General features: G+C 34.4%; 1 protein-coding gene across 7 annotated transcripts in view; it reads left to right on the forward strand.

Moving 5' to 3' along the window:
• rbfox3a (RNA binding fox-1 homolog 3a) overlaps positions 1 to 25,644 on the forward strand; it is a 756,006-nt gene that overhangs the window by 630,603 nt on the left and 99,759 nt on the right. For all 7 annotated transcript variants that reach the window (XM_056469067.1, XM_056469069.1, XM_056469070.1 and 4 more), the window contains one exon: positions 24,459 to 24,707. In XM_056469067.1, the coding sequence (XP_056325042.1) occupies positions 24,459 to 24,707 (249 nt within the window). The remainder of the gene's footprint in view (positions 1 to 24,458; positions 24,708 to 25,644) is intronic.

Consider the following 25,644-nt stretch of genomic DNA (forward strand, 5'->3'; position numbering starts at 1 on the left):
CGTCCCAAATGATATACATATAAAATACTGATAGTACACTTTAAATTGGCTTCTTGTTTTCATTTCAAAATTACAGTTTTTTTTTCTATGACCTAAAAAAAACAAGAGATATGATTAGCTTTATTCCTTTCTCTGTAATATTTCCTTTTTAAGTTTATTTTATTTTAAAATATAACTCTTACATGTGACCTTTGCTTACTGTAGTATCGGTTAGTTAAATTATGAGTAGTTGCATGCAACTAACACAAAAAAAAAAACTGTTCTATGAATTAGAATAAAGTGCGACCCCTAATTTTTCTTGGAGAACTATTGAAATTATATTTATTTTTATTTTGCTGTATTAAATACTTTTTAAGGAACATTTTACTTTAAGATTGAATGCAAAATTGTGCACATACTGATTTATCATCTTTATATATATATATATATATATATATATATATATATATATATATATATATATATATATATATATATATATATATATATATATATATATATATATATATATATATATATATATATATATAATATATATCCACTAACGTTGACATGTCTGATCTCTGATGTTTAGTGTTTTGAGGATTTGTCAATCAAATGAGATGGACCAATAGAATCCCTACTTGATAGAATGAATTAGTAACCACCCACTTTTTCATCAGCACTTGTTCTGGGTGTATTTTACCCGTTTATGTTTTTCTCATGGGGATTTAAGAAAAGAAATTTAAAGCATGATCAGCCATGAACTAAACCAGATACAAGCAGAATTACAATAATACAAACTTTGATTTGAAGCAAAGAAAGTATGAATATCTTACAAAACGACTGCACTTATTGGCTTTAATGAAGGGAAGAACTACAATCCCATGAAGCATTACAAATTACAAAATGAAATTAAAAATAATGAAGAAATATAACAATTAATGGGATGCATAATTGTTTTAAAAAACTTTACTTCCAAATCCCGACGATTGCTGGTTGCTCTGTTACTGTTGACAAAATCAAATCTTTTTCACTTTTCTTTTCTTATTTTTTCAATTTTTTTTTTTTTTTTTTTTTTTGAGAAACTGTTTCACTTGATAATACTTTCTAATAGGATCTTAATTATGTACTTACATTTAAATGAATCATCTGGTACAATGCACACATACATGTTTTTACATTGTACATAAACATCTGCATGTAATTACATCTGTAATTAATTTATCTAATTACATTTACAATTACACTGTTGATCTATTCATTACAATTTATTTTAGCACTTAGTAGTTATGGCCACTTAATATAAAATGGGACCAAAACTTACGGTAGTCAGTGGTAGTAAAAGTTGAATGTAAAATTCATGCTTTTAACAAACCAATAATAAACCATTATCGAAGACATTTACCTTTATAAACTACTAATTAGCTGTCTATAACAATTAGTAAGCACTGTAAAACCCAAAATCAACTTTATCAAGTGAAATGAGTCTAGTGAACTCAAAATTTACTGAAAGTTAATTGTTCTCATTTGAAAAGAGTTTTGAACCCAGTGTTGAAGGTAATGAGGTAAAGAAATACCTTATTACTTCAACTTAAATGGAGTAAGTTCACAGTACGCACAAAGATTAGTTGTTTAACTCAAATGGTTTGTAGCAATCGGTTTCCTTAAACGGTTTAAGTTGCCTTAACTTATTTGGTTTTACAGTACTCAGTTGGTTTGAGTTCTCTTCATTTATCGGGTTTTACTGTGCTCCATTTGCTTCATTTATTCAAATGGATTAAGTTCACAGTACTCGTTAGGATTAGTTTTTGAACTTAAATGGTTTGTTGCAATCGGTTGCCTCGAACGGTTTGAGTTACCTTAACTTTTTAGGTTTTACAGTGTACCTTTTGAAAAAGGAACTGCCTCAGTGACAGCTCCTGTACCTTTATTTCTAAGAGTGTAAATGGTGTGAATTGTTACTTAAACAAAAATATTAGCCTTTTGGTCCTTAAGCATTACATTCAACTTCAGCACCAACCTAACCTTATCATTTATTCTCCTTCATGAGGTTTTAAACATTTAGGAGTTTCTTTCTTCTGTTGAACACAAACTATGGTATTTTGAAGAATATGAGTTGCTGGTACCCATTGACTTCCATATAAAAAAAAAATAGCTACCAAGCATTTTTTCAAAATAACTTCTTTTGTGTTCAAGAGAAGAAAGAGTGTGTGTATATTTTTGCACGAACTCTCCCTTTAAGATAATTTTAGTCAGAATCTCTTTCTCCCAATTTAACTATGGATTCCTGAAAAGTGTATTACCAACTTGCACCAGGCAGCTTTTGTGTTTTCCGTTTTATTAGAGATGAGAAGAACAAATTTTCGAGCCTGTTTAAATGAGTTTGTTTCTCATTCTGTGCGGTGGGCGCAGGGAGCGATCGGCCCCGGGAGTCTATGATTAGTGCAGGCTTAAAAATTTTCGAAAGAGAAAGCGGAGAGCAATGAAAACGGTGCGATTTGTCTAATTAAAATGGATCCTACTAGACCGCCAATATTTTTGTTTACTGACTAAATGTCTGCTGTGCTTTGGGAGTATCGTCCCCCCAGTGTCTCCCTCCGTCTGAAGTCTGGAGATAACCATCAATATTAACCAGAGCAAAAGAGGATGCTCTTTCAGTTTACTCCATCCGTACTAATCACAGTGTGAAACCTCCACAGTCTGGACAAAATGAGGTGCATCTTGTCTTTTGTTCTTCTTCATCTTCTTCTTTTTAAACCTGATGTTAATACAGAACCATCATGTACTTGTTTTGATTTAATATACCAGCTTTTTTTGCTTTTATTGGAGTTCAAAGAATATAAAAGCAGTTTATTTATATATTACCATCCATACTAGCTCCGAGGGAGGAATATATGAGAAATAGTTGTTTACTGCTTTTGAAGTGCCCCCCTTCCATGTATTCGTCTTTGACTGGGAGCTTTAGGGGGCGTAGAGACATGTGCTTGGGGTCCTGCGGGTGCAATGCTGCGTCCTTACAGTTCACCTACTGGGATAGAGAGAGGCAGGGCTGTCTTTAATGTTGAATGTCTGCATATCTAAGATGCTCTCTTGTGTACATCACCACATGGTTTACAGATCAAAATCTATAGGAGAGGCTTGCGCTGTATGTGTGCATCTGCATGTATGGTTTATGGTTAGTTATCATTTTTGCATCAACCAAACATCAAGGCATTTTCTGACATTTATCCATGTATAGGCATTTTTTCTGTTTTGAAAAACTATTGCACTCACCAAAGATGCAATTATAGGATCAAAATGTCTCTGTTGCAATTTCAGAGAACTGTTTCATAACCATAGTCTTCATTATCACATGGTCCTTTCTGAAAACATGGTCTCATGAAAACGTAGCCCTATATACATTTCTGGAGATTGCGAATTATGTAGCCAGAAGTACCTATGGCTGTGTTTCATCTTTAATACGAATGCTATAGAGCGGTATGATGCTGTTCCTTTTCATGCTTATTAGCTGACCGCTTACCTCCATATGGACGGTTTTCCCACTGTAACCAGTTTGTCTAGTGGCTTACCGCATACTTCAGCGGGCTTGACCGCAGAGAGGAGTTAACAGCAAGTTAAGTCTGGCAAAGAATGGTTCCAGAAAGCCGGTAAGACATAAATAAAAGCCAAAAAAATTAAATTAACAAGTAAATAACAGGCTGAGAATGTAGTAAAATTTGGAAACGTGGTAAAAAAAATTCTGGGGGCTTTTTCTAGATGGCATTTCAAAACACTGTCGGCTGGGTTTAGGGAAGTGGGTGGCTGCTGGTCAATCGGTGGTTTTTAAAACAATATTGGTTTTGTTTAGGGAAAAGGTGGGTTCTAGTCAGTCTGTGTTTTTTAAAACACTTTCGGCTAGGTTTTGGGAAGTGGGTGGGTGCTGGTCAATGGGTGGTTCTTAAAACAATATCAGTTGGGATTAGGGAAGGGGTGGGTGCTGGTCAGTCTGTGTTTTTTAAAACACTATCGGTTGGGATTAGGGAAAGGGTGGGTGGCGGCATACATTCTAGTAACAAACACGTTTGAATTGATATTTACAGTTGAAGTCAGAATTATTAGCCCCCCTGAATTATTAGCCCCCTGTTTATTTTTTCCCCAATTTCTGTTTAACGGAGAGAAGATTTTTTCAACACATTTCTAAACATTATATTTTTAATAACTCATTTCTAATCACTGATTTATTCTATCTTTGCCATTATGACAGTAAATAATATTTGACTAGATATTTATCAAGAAACTTCTATACAGCTTAAAGTGACATTTAAAGGCTTAACTAGGTTAATAAGGTTAACTAGGCAGGTTAGGGTAATTATAAAAATTATTGGATAACGATGGTTTGTTCTCTAGACTATCAGGGGAAAAAATTTGCTTAAAGTGGCTAATAATTTTGAAAAAAATTGAAATGAAAAATTAAAAACTGCTTTTATTCTAGCCTAAATAAAACAAATAAGACTTTCTCCAGAAGAAAAAATATTATCAGACATACTGTGAAAATGTCCTTGCTCTGTTAAACATAATTTGGGAAATATTTAAAAAAGAAAAAAAATTAAAGGGAGGCTAATCATTCTGACTTCAACTGTATGTTAACTTTTTTTCTTGTTTTTACTTAAATACCCTTAGAGATGCCCAAAGTAGGGCCTACGACCTTTGGTTTACCCCGCCATGCCATCTGAAAAGAGAGGGAAAATGATGGGGAGGTGGTTGGGGTGAATGCCTTTGACAGAGATTGTCATTTAGAATTTAACATAACATTTTGTTTCTTTGTTTTTATGCTGAGCTACAAAAAATCCAACTGAAATTAAATAATTCTATTAAATACTGTTAATGACTTTTAAAATGTTAATACTGTCAGTAAACTGCACAAGACATCTGCGAGAAAATCAAAGTAAGCTCGACTAGTGTATTCAGCATTGAACTTGTGTTATAAATGGGATTGTTTATGCTTTACTGTAATAAGTTCATTATAAAATGTTAAAAATGATTACCGAATAAATTAGAAAATTACCCATGGCAAATTTAATATTTATGGTTTGGTATATATTCGGCCCACACCTCTCAATCAAGTTTGTTTTTTGGCCCTTTATAGAACAAGGTTTGGGGTGCTGCCTTAGATTGATGCACAATAAATGAATGCAATCTTCCTAAGCTCATTAACTAACCGTTGTTGATTTATCCTCAAATTGTATTTACCTTTTGTTAGTTAGATGCTTGAAACAAGAAAAAAAACTATTTGCAGATTGACTTCGTTAAAAAAAAAAAGCCAAGAACAACTAGTCTTAATAACTTAAACAGTTTTGATTGTCAAATAAATGATCTATTTTTTAAGAACATTTCCATTTAATTTACCTTTTAACAGAAATATTTTCCTAAAGCCAGTGTTACTCAACTCACACAGACTCCCCAAACTTAACAGCAACTTCTCCTCGCTAGACTCTAGCAGACCTTTGGGCTTCTGTTGATCCCAAATCCCGTCTGCCGTCTGCACTGGAAATCACTCACACGTCTCACACTGCTGTCACCAGCGAGGATTTTATCATCTGGAAAAAAACAATAGCATTCCTACGCCGCTGTGCTCACCATTTTAAGACGGCTGCTCTCTCACAGCGCTAAATTTCACCCTTCAAACCTGCTTTATGTCACGGTGTTACAACTAGGTGAGACAGACACTCCACAGCAGCTTTTCATTCCTTCGCTTGACTTCACACATGCTAGTGCTGGGGTGACTGTGGAGTAAAAAAAAGAGAATGAATGCATTGGCCTAATAGCTAAGAGAGGAGAAATGGGCCGATGACTCATAGTTTAAAACAGATTAGAGGGAGGATCCTGTCCGCACCCAAACAAACACACACAATTTGATGGATAAGTTGTGGCGTTTGTAATATTGTTTTAGGGTTGAAGCCTCGACTTATTTGAATTGAGAAAACTCCATCTCATATAATGTTAAAGTCTTTTACAAAATCATGACTGCTTCATTCTGATTGGCTGATAAACGTTCCAAGGTGTGCAATTATTTTCAGATAAAAGCACAGGTAATGTAGTTCCAGCTAGGTTTTCACCGTAATACAGTTCCAAATTACTATGCTGAATGATTTTTAGGTACTTCACAGCCTTTCATAGTCAAATCAAAACAAGTCAAAAGGCTTTGGTTGAGATGCATGAGAAACTAGTCCCACACACAGGAGTGATTTAAAAACAAAACCCTGAGAAATGTCTGGAGATACAAAATCTAAATAATGGGCCTCATTCACCAATATCGTCTTAAATTGTTATTAAGTAACGTCCAAAGAACAATTAACGCTGGATTTGTGACATGTTCCTAAGCAGCAGAATTGTTCACATCTGTAAATTCCTTGTCTGTCATGTGGCAGTCCTTCCAAATTAGCATAGGCTCGCAATGTCCCATAAAAGTGCATAATGTCTTAGGACCCTGTGCATGAAAAGTTGGGATGTCAAAGAGACGCTCAGACTGTTTAAACAAAATAATTGCTATATTGTTCTTTTATTTTTCCTCTCCATTCACAGAGTTATCACAGGTTGTCTTTGATATTAATGTAACATTCTAGTTTTATTTTTGATAAAATAAAATTAAACAATCATCCCAAACTGTCATCTGCGCTGCATGTTGCATTGGCACAGTTACAGTCTATCTGTCTATGTCATATAGTCCATAACAACCTCCTGAAGTGTTTTGAGCAATCAGATTTATAGCCATCTCGAATGCATTTCAGAGGGCGTTTTACACCTGCCCTTTACACAAAAAAATGTGAAAACCCAAAAGATTTCTGATCAGAAAAAAATGCCAGCCTGATCTCACAACAAAACGTAAGTTTTGTCAGTTTAGTGGCTAATTCATACAAATTTGTACGAGTTCAGTCGTAGGAAAATGTACGATTTTTAAAAAGGAGGCGTGGCCCCCAACTCAACCCCACTCCTAAACCCAACCGTCATTGTGTCATGAGCAAATCGTACTAAATTGTACAGATTAGATTGCACGAATTCATACGAATTAGCCACTTAATCAAAAAGTTACAAATTGCCGTGAGATTGCGTTGGAAGTGACTAGGTGTAAACAGCGCCTAAGAAAGCACACACGATTGGCAAAAGCCTGATGCACATGAAAATATGAGCCTTAAATTAAGTGAACGATTGCAGGATTTTACCAACCATGATTGCTGTGATTTTATTATTTATTTGTAATTTATTTATTTATTAAAACACAATCAATACCTTACATTCAAATATTATAATTTTATCAACTTATAATGAACAAAACTGATAAACAAACCAGCAACACCGAGATATGCACTGTAAAAAATGCAAGGTTCCAAACAATTCATGTTGTCCCAACACAAATCGATTAAGTTAACTTGATTGTCTTTACAAATGTATGTGGATTGTACGTAAAACAATTAAGTTGTATCCCCAAAAAATTCTTGCATTGTGTTGATTCAACTCATTTTAAATAAGTAGTCTGAACAAGCAGCAAAAATCCATTTCTGAGTGTGTGTGCAACTGGTCTTGAGTGTTAATAGATTCTATTCTCTTCTTGAAAAGTGCGTACAGTAAGTACGTTAAGAAGATTTGTTTGTAAGATTGGTTGGGGAATTAAACCTGTTTTTCATGTGGTAGCCATAGTACAAACAGATCAATTGACTTTATATTTAATAATTCAATAATTGAAATTGAATAATTGAATCTTCAAATAACTCAATGACAACAAATTATTTCTTACTTTTTGTCTGCTTCTGGCATCTAATAAAGCGTTTGCACCCAGACACTGTGACGCGTAATGTCAGACTTAACAAGAGGATAGCTTGGAGAGGAGAAATGGACATGATGGCTCATCGATTAAATCAGATTACGTACATATTAGAGGGGGATCCTCACCATACCCAAACAAACACGTGCACAATAACACGGGGGCACCGGGATGGACCTGAGCTGTTGGCCGACGTGAGAGCAGCAGCGGTCCAGCCTTGGAAATGATTTCCTAAGTACGCTTGGGAGGGGCTTTTCAATCCAATTTGCACCAGCAGAGAGCTTCTCAGTAATCAGACTAGAGGCGTGGCACGGGGCCTGCGGCTGTGGAAGAGCTCCGCTGAGAGCCGATCGATACCGGCTGGCCCCGACCGGCCCAAATTCACCCTTCACTCAATTTCAATTTCAATTTCAAAGTACTTTATTGGGATGATTGTTTTACATACAATATTGGCAAAGTGTGGATACACACCAGTGGTGGCTGTAATAGTAATAAAAGGACAATAAAAAAGTATTATTATTATTATTATTACTATAGAGAGAGAATTTGTTTTCTTTATTTGATTTAAAATATAGTATTATTGGGTTATTTTATTCACTATTGTTATTTAACAAAGACTCATTCATTTGAACCTCCAACTCCTTCCAACTTTATGTTCATCAAAAGATAGATAGATAGATAGATAGATAGATAGATAGATAGATAGATAGATAGATAGATAGATAGATAGATAGATAGATAGATAGATAGATAGATAGATGGATGGATGGATGGATGGATGGATGGATGGATGGATGGATGGATGGATGGATGGATGGATGGATGGATGGATGGATGGATGGATGGATGGTCTGACAGACAGACAGACAGACAGACAGACAGACAGACAGACAGATAGACAGACAGACAGACAGACAGACAGACAGACAGACAGATAGATAGATAGATAGATAGATAGATAGATAGATAGATAGATAGATAGATAGATAGATAGATAGATAGATAGATAGATAGATAGATAGATAGATAGATAGATAGATAGATAGATAGATAGATAGATAGGTAGATAGATACTTTACTTTACTGTGGTTTATAGGTTTATACTAATAGTTAATAATATATGAAGTAGATTTATTTTATACTTTGATTTATAACATAATATTATAGTACACAAGCAATTCAATTATTACGTTCCTCTTTCTATTTATTTATATATTTATTTGTTTGTTTGTTTACATATAATATAATACATTATGTAATTAATATTTCTTTTCTTTATTCCAATTAAAACGTATATATCCATGCAATTTGTATATCTGAGGCAATAGACTCGTATGAAAATCCCCTGTAGTGTACTGTGGTCAGATTAGTGTAGTTGTTGAAGTGCCGTCTGCTTTCCCCACTGGTCCTGTGACAGTCACTTACACGCCTGTCCAACTCACTCGCAAAACATCTCAAACTTCAAGCGGAGCTCTGAGCATCCGTGATCTGCTCCACTGAGGATTTTTATTCCTCCCCTTGTTCGTGTCGAGCGCTTACCAACAGCGTTGATCAGAAATTACATAAGCCCTCCCTTTGAAACTGATGAAGAGTCTTGAGTTGTTGGCAATCTTGGTCTCCATCCATCTTGCAACCTGTGGAGTGACTGTTTGTGGTCCCGCTGGTGAGGCTAAGGGTTAAATCTGAGCTTGAACGGCTAGGATGTCCCATTGAGATAGAAATAAATTAATTTAGCCAGCGTGGTTCTTTCTTAGGCTGAAGGAATGAAGGAATTTTGGTTGGGGGTGGATAATACCGTTTTAACTCATCACGGAAATCATTTTCTGCTGCAATTTGATGACAAGGATCGAGAGATGTTTTTCAGCCTGGTGTTAGATCATTGTTTTATTGTCAAGTATCTAACCCCAGATTCCAGATCCAGCACTGTAAAATATTATAGTCCCGTTAAGTTATTTGAACGTATTTCTTCACATTAATTCTAGTTTTCACAACTTAAACTTAAAGATTTGTCTTGATTATTTTAGGTTGGATCAGATGTTATATGTTTAGTCCAGTTCAAGATGTTTAGGTCAGTTAACACGAGGCAGTTCTTAAGTACAATTTCAAATGATTTACAGTGTGCCAGAAAACAGCCAGCAGAGTTTGTCTAAAACGAATAGCTGCCAACAGAAAGACTTCTCTGGTACCTATAGTACTCAAAAGCATATTAACAGTCTCCTATCATCCAAAAAGTTGACTGAGAAAAGCCAGACAAGAGCAGAAGAAGGAGACATATATAATCTTGGTTGTGTACACTAAATAATGCTTCCACACAAATCCTTCATGTTGTCCCAACTTAATTGTTTTTACGATTTTAAATAAGACTTTAAATAAGTAGTTTATTTATGAAAATGCAGCAAAAAAAAAAATTTGAGTGTATATTTCAATACTCAGACCTCATCTCCTTTTCTTAGTCAGCTAATCGAACTAATAGCATCATTTTGGTGACAACCAAATAGCAACAACTTGGCTAATAGCAACATTTATGTCGATTTTGAACTACGATAATGTTGTCTATATGCATGCATTAGACTGTATCTAATCTGCATGCATTGGATACTGTTTGCCATGGTCCACTAAGATTTATAACTAATTTTAAATTCCTTACCCATCATTGTGTGTTTTTATACTATGGTAGGTTGGTCTGCTTTGTCCATTCGTAGGCTCAAGTATTGGCATATCTTTGTTTACAAATCTATGTTGGGTTTATTCCCATCATATCTACAGAATTACATTAGTACAAAACATGTCCTTAGCTTCGGTCACAGGATATTTATTCACTGTCTGTTCCTAAAGTGCGGACTGAGATGGGAAAAGGCTTCTAAATACAGAGCACCTTTTGCATGGAATAATCTACAAACAAAGTTGCAGTTTAAAGAATTGATTTCACTAGATGCTTTTAAAAAGAGTATAAATGATTTAGAGATTGAAACACAGGCTTGTAGGTGTTTTAAATAGTTTGTTTGTCAATATGTGATTCATGTCAACTGTTAATTGTGTTTTGATTGTTGTTTGTTAGACCCATGTGACATGTATACTGCCTAATCTTGGGAAGGATGCTCTTGTAAAAGAGATTTTTAATCTCAATGTGTCTTTCCTAGTGAAATAAAGGTAAAAATATTTATCAAATTATTATAAAATGTATTAAATTATTTATATAATCAGTTTATAATCATTAGCCGTTTACATAATTATCATTTGATTATGAGATTAAATTAAATAATAAATGAATGAATAATACGAAAGCGATAATTGACTGACAATTGACTGATACTAGAATACATACCTGGCAACCCAAAGATTGATAAACCTGGCTGAAAGTGAGCAAATAAAATCGTCTGATGGCACATTACGAGTTTTCTTCAGTCAGTACTTTAACACATCTACTTCATCTAAAAGTATGCATATCACAAAATATGAGGGAAGTTTTGGTAAATCATTGCATTTGTGGGACTTTAGCAATTGACTCTGATTGGACAAGGGAAAAAAACAGGCTGATTTTTATTCATTTTGAACAAGTTTTGGGTTAAAGTTTGGTTGAAATGTTTACTTGGACTTGGCAACCCTGTCTAAAGACTTAATTCAGATGGAATATTTCAAGACATTATTCAGGTATTTGTCAATCCGAAGGCTTTTCTTGGATCCTCTTAGATCTGTGTCTGTTGTATAACTTGAAATATCCAAAATCATTTGGAGTAGTGATATGGAACTGTAATGTATATTTATCAGAAAAAAATGTAAACCTTAAAACTTTACCTAACCCTAACCCTAACCCTAACCCCATTTTATAAACGAATATAAAACACACAACACAAATGTACGGTTGATTTCCTGAATCAACACACTCAGGCCTCGTACCCTTCCTCAGATCTTGCAGTTGTATGGCTTTCAGTCATAATGATGGAGAATTTCTTTCTCCCTTTTCAGTTCTTGCTCTCTTGTTTTCTGTCTTCCACATTTATAAGCGGTCGGAGTCTCATTCTGCAGAACGATGTGGAAAGGCCACTGATTAAATAAAAGCCGCCGCAGTGGAGGGCTGTATTAAATATCAATTTTTGATTTAAGTTTATCAAAAACAAAAGCACACAGCGAGTGATTTTTCTTCGCTCCACGGCCCCACATCTCTCAGTCTGCCCGTGTAAGGATGAATGGTTTGTTTGGGCTTCAGTATGAATTTCCTGTGTGGTTTGACACTCCTTGTAATAGTGAGGGCTATTTTTAAAAATGGTCTCAGGTTTGAGCAATGGGATGGAGGTTGAGAGTGGTTTGATTTGTGTAATTCAGAGTGCAGACTCCTGTAGTGTTATTAAATGTGTGAAGAGACATGGAGAGGTCAGATCTCTGTGTTTTTAGCATGGGAGCTGTCCGTGGTGCTGAAATCTGTTCAGCGCTGCTGCAGTCTTTCGTAGAAGTGGACAGAACTCAGACTTTTGCCTGAAATGCTGAATTGGAATCAAAGAATGGACTTTATACATAAAAGCACACACAATTCACAGCGTCTCTGATTTTAGATGACTTTTTAAATATTATTTAAATATTATTTTAAATATTATAAATTACTTTTATATTACTTAAAAATAGGCACACACACACACACACTGAGTTGTTTAATTAAAAATTTTTTAATCATTTATTGCTGGTTTTTGTTGGGTTGTTTATTCATTTGTTCATTTATTTATTCATTTATTTGTTTAATGATTTTTTTAAAATAATTCATTCATTTATTCATTGGCTCGTTCGTTCGTTCATTAAGTCGTAAGTTAGTGTCGTTAGTCCAATCATCGCTTTATCTACTTATAAATCTATCTATCTTTCCATCCTTCTATCCATCTATCCATCTATCTATCTATCTGTCTGTCCGTCCGTCCGTCCGTCCGTCCGTCCGTCCGTCTGTCTATCTGTCTGTCTGTCTGTCTGTCTGTCTGTCTGTCTGTCTGTCTGTCTGTCTGTCTGTCCGTTTATCTATCATCAATCCATCCATCCATCATCTATCTATCTATCTGTCCGTCCGTCCGTCAGTCTGTCTGTCTGTCTGTCTGTCTGTCTGTCCGTTTATGTATCATCAATCCATCCATCCAATCATCCATCCATCTGTCCGTCCATCCATCCATCATCTATCTATCTATCTATCTGTTCGTCCGTCCATCCATCCAACTGTCCATCCATCCATCCATCCATCTGTCTGTATGTCTGTCCATCTGTCTGTCTGTCCGTTCATCTATCATCCGTCCGTCCATCTGTCTGTCTGTCTGTCTGTCTGTCTGTCTGTCTGTCCGTCCGTCCGTTCATCTATCATCTATCATCTATCAATCCATCTATCCATCCATCCAATCATCCATCCGTCTGTCCGTCTGTTTGTCCATCTGTCCGTCTGTATGTATGTCCATCTGTCTGTCTGTCCGTTCATCTATCATCCATCCGTCCGTCCGTCCATTCATCTGTCATCCGTCCGTCTGTCTGTCTGTCTGTCTGTCCGTTTATCTATCATCTATCAATCCATCCATCCATCCATCCAATCATCCATCCATCTATTTGTCTTTTCTATCTATCTGTCTATCATCTGGTCTTGATCCTACAAACTTCAAGTTTAGTAAACTTTGTAAACAAGCCTTTATCATCACATTTGAAAGTTAATCCTGGCAAGTTTAGCATAAGTTCTGCATCCGGTTTGCTGGAATTCAATTAGAATCCAAAAGTCTCCTGAACTGAATCAAGCAGCAAGAGTTCAGAGCAACTCTTTGAACTTACTTCAAATATCTTACCGCAACTTTTCTCTCTCATCCGTCTCTCTCATCTCTGGATAACCTCACATCATGTAGTGGTCACTCTCTGACCGCTGCGATGACGGACCGTCCCACAGGTTGAGTTTTAGCTCACATCCTCTCGGCGTCTGTGGTGGAGAGCGAAACAAGCTCAGGTCATCACTCAAGCTCTCTGTGACCGCAGGCGCATCTAATGGGAGCTAATCGGGCGTCAGCTCTCTTAGGTCATTTTCGCTTAACCTTCCAGAAAAAAAACGGCTAATGCACATAGAAACAACAAGAAAACAGAGGGGCGAAAGGAGGAGGGGGTGTTAGAAACAAAACACCTTCAGCACAGGTGTAAGATGGAGAAAACAAAGCACATTATGTTGTTTGCAGGTGCAAGATCTGTGAAAAAAACATGCAGAAAATGTGAGGCTGGATTACTGACTCTTTCAGCCGCCTCATAGACCACCAGATGCAAAGGAAGCTGCTCTCTATTCTTCATCATAACTTTGGAAAATGTGGCTTACTCGTCCATTTAGCTCGCTGAATATTTCATAGCATGGAGTCAACGCACACACGGTAATAATAAGGTGATTTCAAGCGAAAGCCATTTCCAGGGGACTTTTTTGGTCATCCGTGCAGCTAACCTGAATCACACCTTGCTTTTTGACTCCTAGGATAGGACAATTGAGACTTAAGATTGTATGTTTTGTTAAAATGTTCTGTTTTAAAACAGAATGTAATGCTATAATATTTCATACAGATATGTTAATATAATTTTTATTTTAATCAAATATTATTAGATCAAACATCTATTCATTGAGTTTGAGTTTTATTAAATCATTATTTTAAACATTTGTATTTTTTATCAATTACATATATACCATTTTTAATATTTGTATTAATTTAATTAGTGAAACTTCTCCTATTCAGATACCTTGTCTGATTTCCAACAAATTTGACTTTTCAAGCCATGTCGGTAAAAAAAATATCTATTTTGAATCAATAGAAGATGATACTAAATTGATACTGCATGATACTAAACTGGCTTTGAGACTGCTCCTCTGCAAAACATATTGACACCAAAATGTATCCTAGTTATCATGATCTCACACTGACCACAGAACATCAGTTCTGATAAAATGCATAAACATTGAGTTTTTGTTTTGCTGGGTTTTCTTTTTAGTTGAATAAAGTGATTAAAATAGTATTGTTCTAAATATTACAGTATACTGTAGTAATATTTGTATTTGAAGAGTTCAGATGCAAAAACCTCTAGGTGCTATCTGACATTTTCTTCTAAAATGAGCATTTTTCTCAGGTTCCTATGTGTAGCTTCAATAACTTTACTTTTATGCCATAGAATAGGTTATATTTATTGCCTTTAATGTGAAATAACTGAACATAAACATAGGTGGTTGAAAAAAAATGCTCATTTTAGAAGAAAATGTCAGATTTTTTCTCTTTTTTTCTCTTTTTTTCATTATTACACAAATACTTTTATAAATTTTAAAAATAATAATAATTGTAACTTTTTATTTTAAAAATTATACATCATTTGCATATATTTGTAAGTTTTTTGATTTACTGGCTAATTCATGTTAGATTCTAGAGTACTATCGCATTTGTAAAATTTAGTACGATTTGCTCATCCTCCAATGAAGAACAGATTTAGGTGTGGGGTTGGTGTGCACACCTCCTCTGTATGTATTCAAATAAATCGAATCATATAAATTCGTAAAAATTAGCCACTTTTCTGAACATACGTAAAATAGTTACGTTTCCTTGTGAGATCGAGGTGGTATTATGATATGTTATAATCAAGTTGGGTGGAACGTGTTACTGTATTCTAATTACATTTTTGAGGAATGCATTAATGTAATGAATTACATCTTAAATGTGTGTAATTTTTTGTTTACAGTTACTAAAGTCAATGTTATTGCATTACTTACGTTACAATCCTTCTTTTAAATCACGTTTTTCACTGCAACGTCAGTTAATAAGCATGCGCTTCTAAATTGCTGGAGAAGGCAAGCTGAAATGGTTGCTGACTATAGTGCTTGCTTCTTCAGGTGGAAATACAGACATTATGATTTCATTGAGCTTAAAAACAAAAGTATTGCTGTGAAATTCAGCCTATGTCCAGTCTCTAAAGAACTTTCGACTGCTTTTAACTCGACCAGAAACTTGATGAGAAGTCATTAAGACATATTATGATGACAATATATTAAGTTTTAATGTGTTAACTCTTTAAGTCTTTAGATTATGTCAAGCTGCCGTGATCAACCCATTGTAATGTTTTTCAGTGAATATTAAATTGCTGAAAGAGCTGCAGTTTATTTTGTGTTTTTATAGGTATATATTATTTGTTTTAAAAGTAACTTCAAAGTAAAGTAATTAGTAATCTGATTACTTTTTACGTGAAGTAATTAGTGATTTAATCAGACTACAATTTGTGAGTGTTAGTCAGCAATTTGTTCTCGTTTTTTGAAGTAACTTACCCAACACTGATTATAATAATATATAACATGCTTAAAAATAAAAAATTTTCTATTAATTTCAATATGTAATAACAGTGAATCGACACACATACTGTAGCAATAATAATCAAAAATAAGCCTTTCTATGAGCCACTACACCAAATCAGCTCACCTTGTTTCTGCCCACATCCCATGCTAGCGCCACGTCCACCCCTCCCCGTCTGGCTTTATCTACTGTTTTTCAGGCCGCTGGACAGACCTCAGCCCCCATCGGCGCTTTGAGACGGGGGTCTGCATCAATACTGCTTAATGTTTTAGTGAATTACAATATCCACCCCAGGCTATGGCTGCCTCGCTCTTTTTCTTTCTCAAGTCTAACTCTAGCGCAGAGTAAGACTCAGCCTGGGTGGTGCAACTGGAGGAGGCCGATGAAAGAAAGAAATGGACCGACACGTCGACCGAGAGAGACAAACTTCCACATCCAATCAATAGAACACCCGCGCTTGTCAAAACCTGAGTTCGGTGCCCCACGTAAGCGTGTGTTTGTGCATCAGACTGTACATGCTTCATCCAAATGAAACTGTACATCGCTGCTTAGCACACCGCGCGTTGCGTCAGCGTCTCCTGGCACTTCCAGACATATGTAAGAAAGTGTGAAGGAAGTGAGAAGTAATAAAAAGGCTTCTTCCTCCTCACTCCTTCTCACCCCTGTTCGGCCACGGAAGAGTGCGTTTTTCATTTGGATAATGGAGCATTGACTCTAATTGAGAGGACAGGCTCATTTGTTTGCCAACATGTCAATGGCCGGGCCTCTCATTGTTTCCACTACATTTACATTAATGCATTTCTCCCCACTTCTATTAAACCGCATCCCTCCCCGTCCAAAGCTGCTGCTGCCGCTGCCTAATGCTGCTTAGTCAGTGAAAAAAGGTTAATAACAATCAAGCAGAAATGGGGAAAGAAAGGCTCGCTCTTTCCTAAGGCTCTTCATTGGCCTTCTGTAATGGACAGCGGTTGAAAAGGCAGATTCTGCTGAGATTTTCTCTTTTTGTAATTTTATTTATGAGCTTTTTAGCTCGTGTTATAGGACCATTGAGAAAGATGGGGAAGCTGATGGAATGGGGTTGTGTTTGATCACAGGATGCACTCAAACCTGGCTATATGAAAGACAACAGTTTTTATGCATTGTTAGAAAATTATTACACTGCAAAAAAAAATGCTTTGAGATTTTGCCTTGTTTTTAATATATAAATATTATTTTGTCAATAATATTTGGCTCAGCGGTTAGCACTATCGACTCACAGCAAGAAGGTCGCTGGTTCAAGTCACTGCTGAACAAGTAGGCATTTCTGTGTGGAGTTTGCATGTTCTTCCTGTGTTCACGTGGGTTTCCTCTGGGTGCTCCGGTTTCCCCCACAGTCCGAAGACATGCGCTAGAAGTGAATTGAATAAACTAAATTGGCCGTAGTGTGTGAATGTGAGTGTGAATGTTTCCCAGTACTGGGTTGTGGCTGGAAGGGCATCCATTGCGTAAAACATATTAATAGAGGGAGTAAGCCGAAGGAAAATAAATGAATACATTTTGTAAAAAAAAAAATTCTGTAAACCAAGCAAAATAATTTGTCAATGGAGTAAGCAAATCTTATTTCAAAATGAAAACAATATTATTTGGATTTCTTTTTTAAGGAAAACCCCACTTAATTTTGACTTATTATTTCTGTGGAAAAAAATTACATTATTATTTTACATGTATAGACAAATCTTGTTGATTTAAGACTTTTTCGATATTTGCACTAGAAATAAGACAAACTCTAAGTAACATTCTTTGCAGTAAATAAAAATAATTATTGATTTTTTATTTTTAAAATAACTTTTAATTATTGCATTTTAATAAACTTAATATTTTACATATTTACAATTTTATAATACTATATGATTTTACACTAAAATATTGTATTTGCGATTTTTAACAATTTCATTATTACATTTTAATAAAATGTTATTTTTATATTAATTAAATACAGTGGAAGTCAAAATTATTATCTCCTGTGATTTATTTATTATTATTTTTTTTTTTTATATTTCCCAAATTATGTTTAACAAAGCAAGGGATTTTTCACAGTAATTCCTGTAATATTTTTTCTTGTGTAGAAAGTCTTATTTCTTTTATTTCAGCTAGAATAAAAGTTTTTTTAAGGTCAATATTATTAGCCCCCTCAAGCAATATTGGTTTTCATTATCATTATACAAGAGTTTGCCTAATTACCCTAACTTGCCTAATTACCCTAGTTAAGCCTTTAAATGATACATTAAGCTGAACACTAGCATCTTAAAAAATATCTAGCAAAATATTGTGTACTATCATCATGGCAAAGATAAAAATAAAGTATTATTATTAGAAATTAGAAATTAGTTATTAAAACTATTATGTTTAGAAATGTGTTGAAAAAAATCTTCTCTCCGTTAAACAGAAATTGGGGGAAAAATATACGGGGCTAACAATTCTGACTTCAATTGTATCTGCACTTTAAATGTTTTATTATTTATCAGTTTTTATTTATTAATTAAATTTACTTTTATTTCATTTGTAGTCATAAATGAAATGATGAAATTGTGGGATTCCAATAAATTCCATCTATATGAGCCTAAATGCATATTTGTGTTCTATTTTACTACCTCAATTTACATTCAGCAATATTATCGTCTGCACAAAATACTTGTTGTTGTTGTTGTGTGGCTCCAAACGAGAAGTCGTTTATGTCCAGCGGTGCCTGCTGTTTTTCTAAGCTCATCAGAATTTGATTAATTAAGGAGCAGGCAGAGCAAGTGAGTGTAAGAGAGCTCCCATTACCCAAAGGTTGCTTAAAGGAGCTGTTATTGCCTCTCTTTGCCATGAGCTCTCAGGACGGGGTCAAACTCCAAGGTCCTAAATTTGTATAAGATTAATACGTTGATATGAGTCCCTGGGGGCGAGCAGCTTTTATATAGTGTAGCAGGATTCAGACACGCAGAATACACAAACACACATTTACAGAAACACACACACATAGTTTGTACAGATGACCCAGTTGCACCTGTGCTGACAACAGCACTCTGCCCTAGAGAGTAGTCCTCATCTGTCATCACACACACACATACACACACACACACACACACAAACACACACACACACAGATCAGTGTTTTACCGCTGAGATTAGCCAGGTCATCTGTCATTACAAACACGCACACACAATACACTCGCTGAGAGATTAGCCCTCGTACGTCAACACACTCACACACCTGCAGTCTGTCCAAATGAGTACTGCTCATCATCTCACATCACACACACACTAACAGTACACACACAATTGCTGAATAAACCCTCTAAACATATGATGTAACAAACACTCATTTACACACACAAACAAAATCAAAATAGTGCTTTCTTTAAGAATTTTGGTCTGTGTATTTTATATAATCTATTAGTTTTTTATATTTTAGCAATACTTTATTGGGGGGTGGGAGGTTTTTTTTTTGTTTTTAGTTTTTTTATTTTGTTTTCAAAAGTAAATGTTGCTGTCACTATTGGACAGACCCAAACTAAAGTTTGCACAAAACAACAACAACAAAAAAAAACTCTTTTTGGCTTAGTCTATGAATATTACAAGTGCTTTATTTAGTTTTAATAAAATAAAATATTATTATATTATTATATTGTTGTCATCTTCAATTCCTAACGAAAATACATGTACTTTGTCTGTGCATGTATTTTCCTATATTTTTATTTTTTTATATTAAAAATATTTCCATTATATTATATTTTTGTAATTTATTTGTATTATAATATTTTGTGTGCTAATCATTAGTAATAATTATGTATATTTTAAAAAATTACAATCAATTCACTTTATGTTTCCAATCCATTAAGGCATGGTTATATAATGTTGCATATAAATAAATTTTATATATATATATATATATATATATATATATATATATATATATATATATATATATATATATATATATATATATATATATATATATATATATATATATATATATATATATATATATATATATATATATATATATATATAGTAATCCATCTAAAAAAATTCAATCCATTCAATCCTCATGACAAACACAAACTATATTGCGGTTTCTTTCATCCATATGTGTTACTACTTTCTAATGTTATATATCTAATATTCAGTGGTGGAAAGTACTGAAAAATCATACTGAAGTACTATTACTTGCCCAAAAAATGTAGTGTAAGTACAGAAAAAGTATCTGTTGTAAATATTACTCAAAGTACGAATAAAAAGTAGCCCTTTTAAAAGTAATCAAGAGTAGTGAGCAGGGCCAGACAGAATTTGCTGACATTTTTTGCTATTTCTGTGGAGAATTTTGTAAAAAAATCTATGAATTTATGCGGGAATTATTTTGGGAGTATCGTAACTAAAATCCTATTATAAGCGTATAGTGAAAAATAATAGCTTTTAACTTTTATTCAATGGTTACAATGCATATCTATTTAGATCAGGGGTCACCAACCCTGTTCCTGGAGAGCTACCTTCCTGCAGAATTCAGCTCCAACCCTAATCACACACACCTGAACCAATTAGGTAGGACCAGAAGCAGCACTTGATAGTTACAGCCATGTGTGTTCGGTCAGGGTTGACTAAAATCTGCAGGAATTCAGATCTAGATCTAGGTCTAGATTCACTTATTTGGTAAACAAATCAAGTATATCATCTACTAAAAGATTGAAAATATTACAAATAAATTAAATGAACACTTTCATATTAGTCAATAATATTACTGAAATGAATTACAAACTGAATAAACATAAATTTACACACGTTTACACAAGTAAATAAATAGACTCAATGATGGGCTAAAAATATATGAAAATCTGTGGATTTCTGTGTGGGCCTAGTAGTGAGTTTTACACTGTGAAAGATGGATGCATTTTCATGCAGTTTGCGCATGTGTGTGTGTAAACGTAACATTCTGTACTGCGTTTAGTTATTGTTTAAGGTCATTTGGCGATTTCAGTCATCATACAGGAATCCATCATCTTCTCATCAGTGACATCAACCTCTCAGTCTTTGTGTGTAATGGTTTTGGACATCATCTTGGACACTTCCAGGCTTCCAAACGGTTTGCTGCATGTATAATGTTCCCAGGTCTTGAGGTTGTTCAGTATGATGTGATTTACTTTCTATGTGTGATCGGATTGGATCACAGGACAAGAAAAAAAAAGTAATGACTGCAGGTTAAATGGAAAATAGTGGAGTAAAAGTACCGATGCAGCAGTAAAAATGTATTCAAAGTAAAGTAAAAGTACATTGCTTAGTAAATTACAGTTCCAATTTTCCAATATTACAGTAAAATTACAATAATTTGAGTATTTGTAAATTAAAAACACCACTGCTGATATTCCTAATATTTTTTAACCCAGTCTCTTCTACATGTCCCATCCAAACTTCCAACTCCACCAAGACAATATGTCAACGCAGGCCAGAAAAATTGCGCTCATCAAGCAACTTTTTCAGTGGCTCTTTAAGCTAACACTCGCTAAGCGGGTCTCCAGCGGCACAAATGATGACACCTGTCAGAGAAAGAGAGAAAAATGACACCCCGCCACATCCTAATGTTCGTTGATAAGATTAGAAAACATCGTGTTCTTCGCTGACTCAAAACGAATGGGAAAGCAACAGAGTAAAGAATCTCATTTGCATCCTCTTCAATGGAGAGAAATGGATGAGAAGAAAGAAAAAAGCACATTCATTTACATGCTGATACACAGAGCGAAAGAAAGACGTCCTAAATGAGGGGGTAGATACTCATTTAATTCCAGCTCCGAGACACGGAGAAAAGGCTGAAACAGAGGGAGGTGAATATGAGGCAAAAGACGAAAGGGGGGAAACAGCGGCTTGTATTAGAAACCTGTAATTTAAATCAAAGGTTATAATCAAAAATTTATCAGTTAATTGATCTCGCACATGCTGCTTGCCAAGAGAGCAATTTAGAGGCCTGTCGCTCGGGCTGCAAATCTATCGAGCGCCGCTCTATAAAGCCAGTTTGTTGGCTTGTAATGATCAAGCGCTCCTCTAATGTTCTCTGAGAGCTGATATGATAGGGCTCAGACAGAGACATTCAGTAGCCGCGACCCCATGAAGAAAAATCATGCAAACACTTCACCCAAATATTACAGCTCTGACATCATCTTCTCATTTTTGACGCATTTGGAGGATGTTATTTGTTCTGGAATGAACATGAAAATAAAGATTTAGATGACACTTCAAGTCCTGTTGGTTCATAGTAACGGCATCTATCAAGCTTCACATTTTTAGATAGATGAGCGAGGGTAATGTAGAAATGCTGAATTCTCTGAGTAATTTTACAACATTTTTAGGCATAGTGCACTCAAAAATGAAAATTTGCTCACTATTTATTCACCCTCAAGTGGTTTCAAACCTTTATGAGTTTCTTTTTTTTTCCTGTTGAACACAAAAGTGGATATTTTGATGAAAGATAAATCAGTCATCACTGACATCCAATCGTAGGAAACATAAATACTATTAAAGTCAATGGTTACAGGTTTTTAGCTTTTTTCAGAATATCTTCGTTGTGTTTAACACAATAAAGAAAGTCAAACCGGTTTGGAACAAGTGAAGGTTGAGTACAGAATCAGTTCAATGAACAGGTTCGAAAGAACAAGTAATTTGCAAATCTAGTTCACAAGTTCAGATTCAGTTTGAGGGCTTTTGAATTTGAGTGGTTCTGCTTATATATGAAACCAAATATCCAGTATATTGGAATATACTGGAAAATATAGTGTGAAGTATTACTTTACATAAGACACCCAAAATTGAATATTCTGTAGTTTAATCCAGTGTTTCCCAACCCTGTTACTGAAAGCACACCAACGGTACACATTTTCAACCTTTCCCTAATCAAACACACCTGAATCAACTCATCAGAAGATTAGAAGAGACTCCAAAACCTGAAGTTAATGGGTCAGATAAGGGAGATATTCAAAATATGTACTGTTGGTGTGCCTCCAGGAACAGGGTTGGGAAACACTGGTTTACTCAACTTCCATTTTTTTCACAACTTATTTGAGCTTCTTCTGTTGAACACAAAAGAAGATATTTTGTAGAAAGCTGGAAGCATTGACTTCCAGAGTATTTGTTTTTCCGGTAACCTTTTATTAGTAGACTGTCTGCTTAATATCTGTTGATACTGCTCCTTCAACAGACATTTAACTGACTATAAGAAACTTTGCAAGTACATGTCAACTTACACTAACCCTAACCCCAACCTAAAAGTTTACTTATAATCTAATGAGCATTAGTTCATGTACAGTAGATGCAATGTAACTTAAATTCAACAAACGGACCATCAACATAAAGTATAACTGTTTTTCCTACTATGGAAGTCAATAGGTAACAGCATTTTTCTAAATATCTTCTTTTGTTTTTAACAGAAAAAAAGAGTCATAAAGGTTTAAAACCACATGAGGGAGAATAAATGATGATGGAATTTTCATTTTGGGTCGAACTACCCTTTAAAATAAATACTAATGATCAAATTTTTCAATATATTGACACATTTTTGTACCTTATTTAGCCCCAAGCGATACATATTAGGATCTGAAATGTAAATATTAGAAGTGTAAAAGTGCATATCACTACCTTGGAATTACATATTTGTGCTCAAAATGTCAGCATTCAGCACAACTAATAATAATAACAATGTTGTGTCGCTTTAGAAGTAGTTGAATACAGTAATGGATGAAGTTTATGGTGACATTTGGTTATTTTTGGACATTTAAAGGGACAGTTCACCCAATAATGAAAATTTATTTGATCGTTTACCTTATAAATTTCTGCAAAAGAACACAATACAAGATATTCTGAAAAATGTTGGTAAAAAAACATCCATAGTAGAAATAAAAAATATATATACTACGGAAGTCAATGGCTGTTTTTCCCAACATTATTCACTAGAAGAAAAAAACTCTGACTAGTTTGGAACAATTGTAGGATGAGTAAATGATGACAATTTTCTCTTTAATAGATTTGTTACAACATAAAGATAACTAAAGAATATATTTCAAAGAATATTAAGATGTCTTGCTAATGATGGTAGAAAGTGCAGGTGGCAATATTAGCATATCATCACTTGTATTTTATCACTCTATGATTCAGGCTCGCATTGTCAGGTAAAGCAGTTTCTGGAAGTTGTTCTGCGTTATCATGAAATCACGTCTCTTCATGTGTTATCACGACTCAGACACTGAGAAATGATCGCTCTTGTCACATCTCATTGAAGCCATTGTTCCTTTACGAGGCAGAAACAGTGGATTAGAGCGAGATGCAAAAGAATAAAGCTGATCAAAATCTGTCTTTCTCTCCAGGGTAACCAGGAGGCCCCAGCTCCCCCAGAAGCCATGGCTCAGCCGTACGCCCCAGCTCAGTATCCTCCTCCTCCACCTCAGAACGGGCTGCCTGGCGAATACACCCACCCTGGGCAGGACTACACGGGGCCCAGTCCGGTCCCTGAGCACGCAGCGGCCCTCACCATCTACACACCAACACAGACACACAGCGAGCCGCCTGGCACCGACAGCAGCACACCTTCCCTCACAGGGACCAGCAGCTTAACAGTGAGTGCCCGCTGCTGCATGTGTAGTTTTGTTTGTTTGTTTTTGTAAAATTTGATCACAGATATACTAAAATTAATGTGTTTAATGTTTTATTTTACTTTATATCTTTTATTTTGTTTTACATGTTTTTTTTTTTATTATTATTGGTATTTTATTTTATTAAATTATATGTAGGAGTAGGGTTAGGTTTACTGTAGGGTTAGGATTAGGGTTACACTCATGAGGTTTACATTTATTTTAGCAGAGATAGTTTTCAAAATTGTACTTGATTGTTCAATATGTATTATTTGTGAAGATTTTTATTTCTTATTGGTCACAGGAGTAAATAAAAAGCTCATAATAACTGGGTACCTTTAGATATTTTGAACCATAATTAGGAACATACAAGTGAGTGTCATTATCAGCATGCAGGCACAGATTAGCAAATAATAATAATAATAATAATAATAATAATAATAATAATAATAATAATAATAATACATTTAAATATTTAAATGTTTTATTACATATTGTTTTTATTATATTTTAGAAGTGAATGCAGTGTATTTCATAAAAATTATTATTTAAATATAATATTAAATAATATAATGTGTAATATAATATGTAATAATAATAATGATAATAATAATAATAATATATAATACATTTAAATTTATTATGTAATATATTGCATATTGTTTTATTATGTTTTGTTTTATATATCTTATTTTATTAGATTAATAAATAATAACAACAACAACAACAACAATAATAATAATAATAATAATACATTTAAATATTTAAATGTTTTCTTACATATTGTTTTTATTATATTATATTTTATAAGTGAATGCGGTGTATTTCATAAAAATTATTATTTAAATATAATATTAAATAATATCATGTTTAATATAATATGTAATAATAATAATAATATAATACATTTAAATTTATTATA

This window comes from Danio aesculapii, chromosome 12 (genome assembly GCF_903798145.1).
Source record: "Danio aesculapii chromosome 12, fDanAes4.1, whole genome shotgun sequence".
Lineage (NCBI taxonomy): Eukaryota > Metazoa > Chordata > Actinopteri > Cypriniformes > Danionidae > Danio > Danio aesculapii.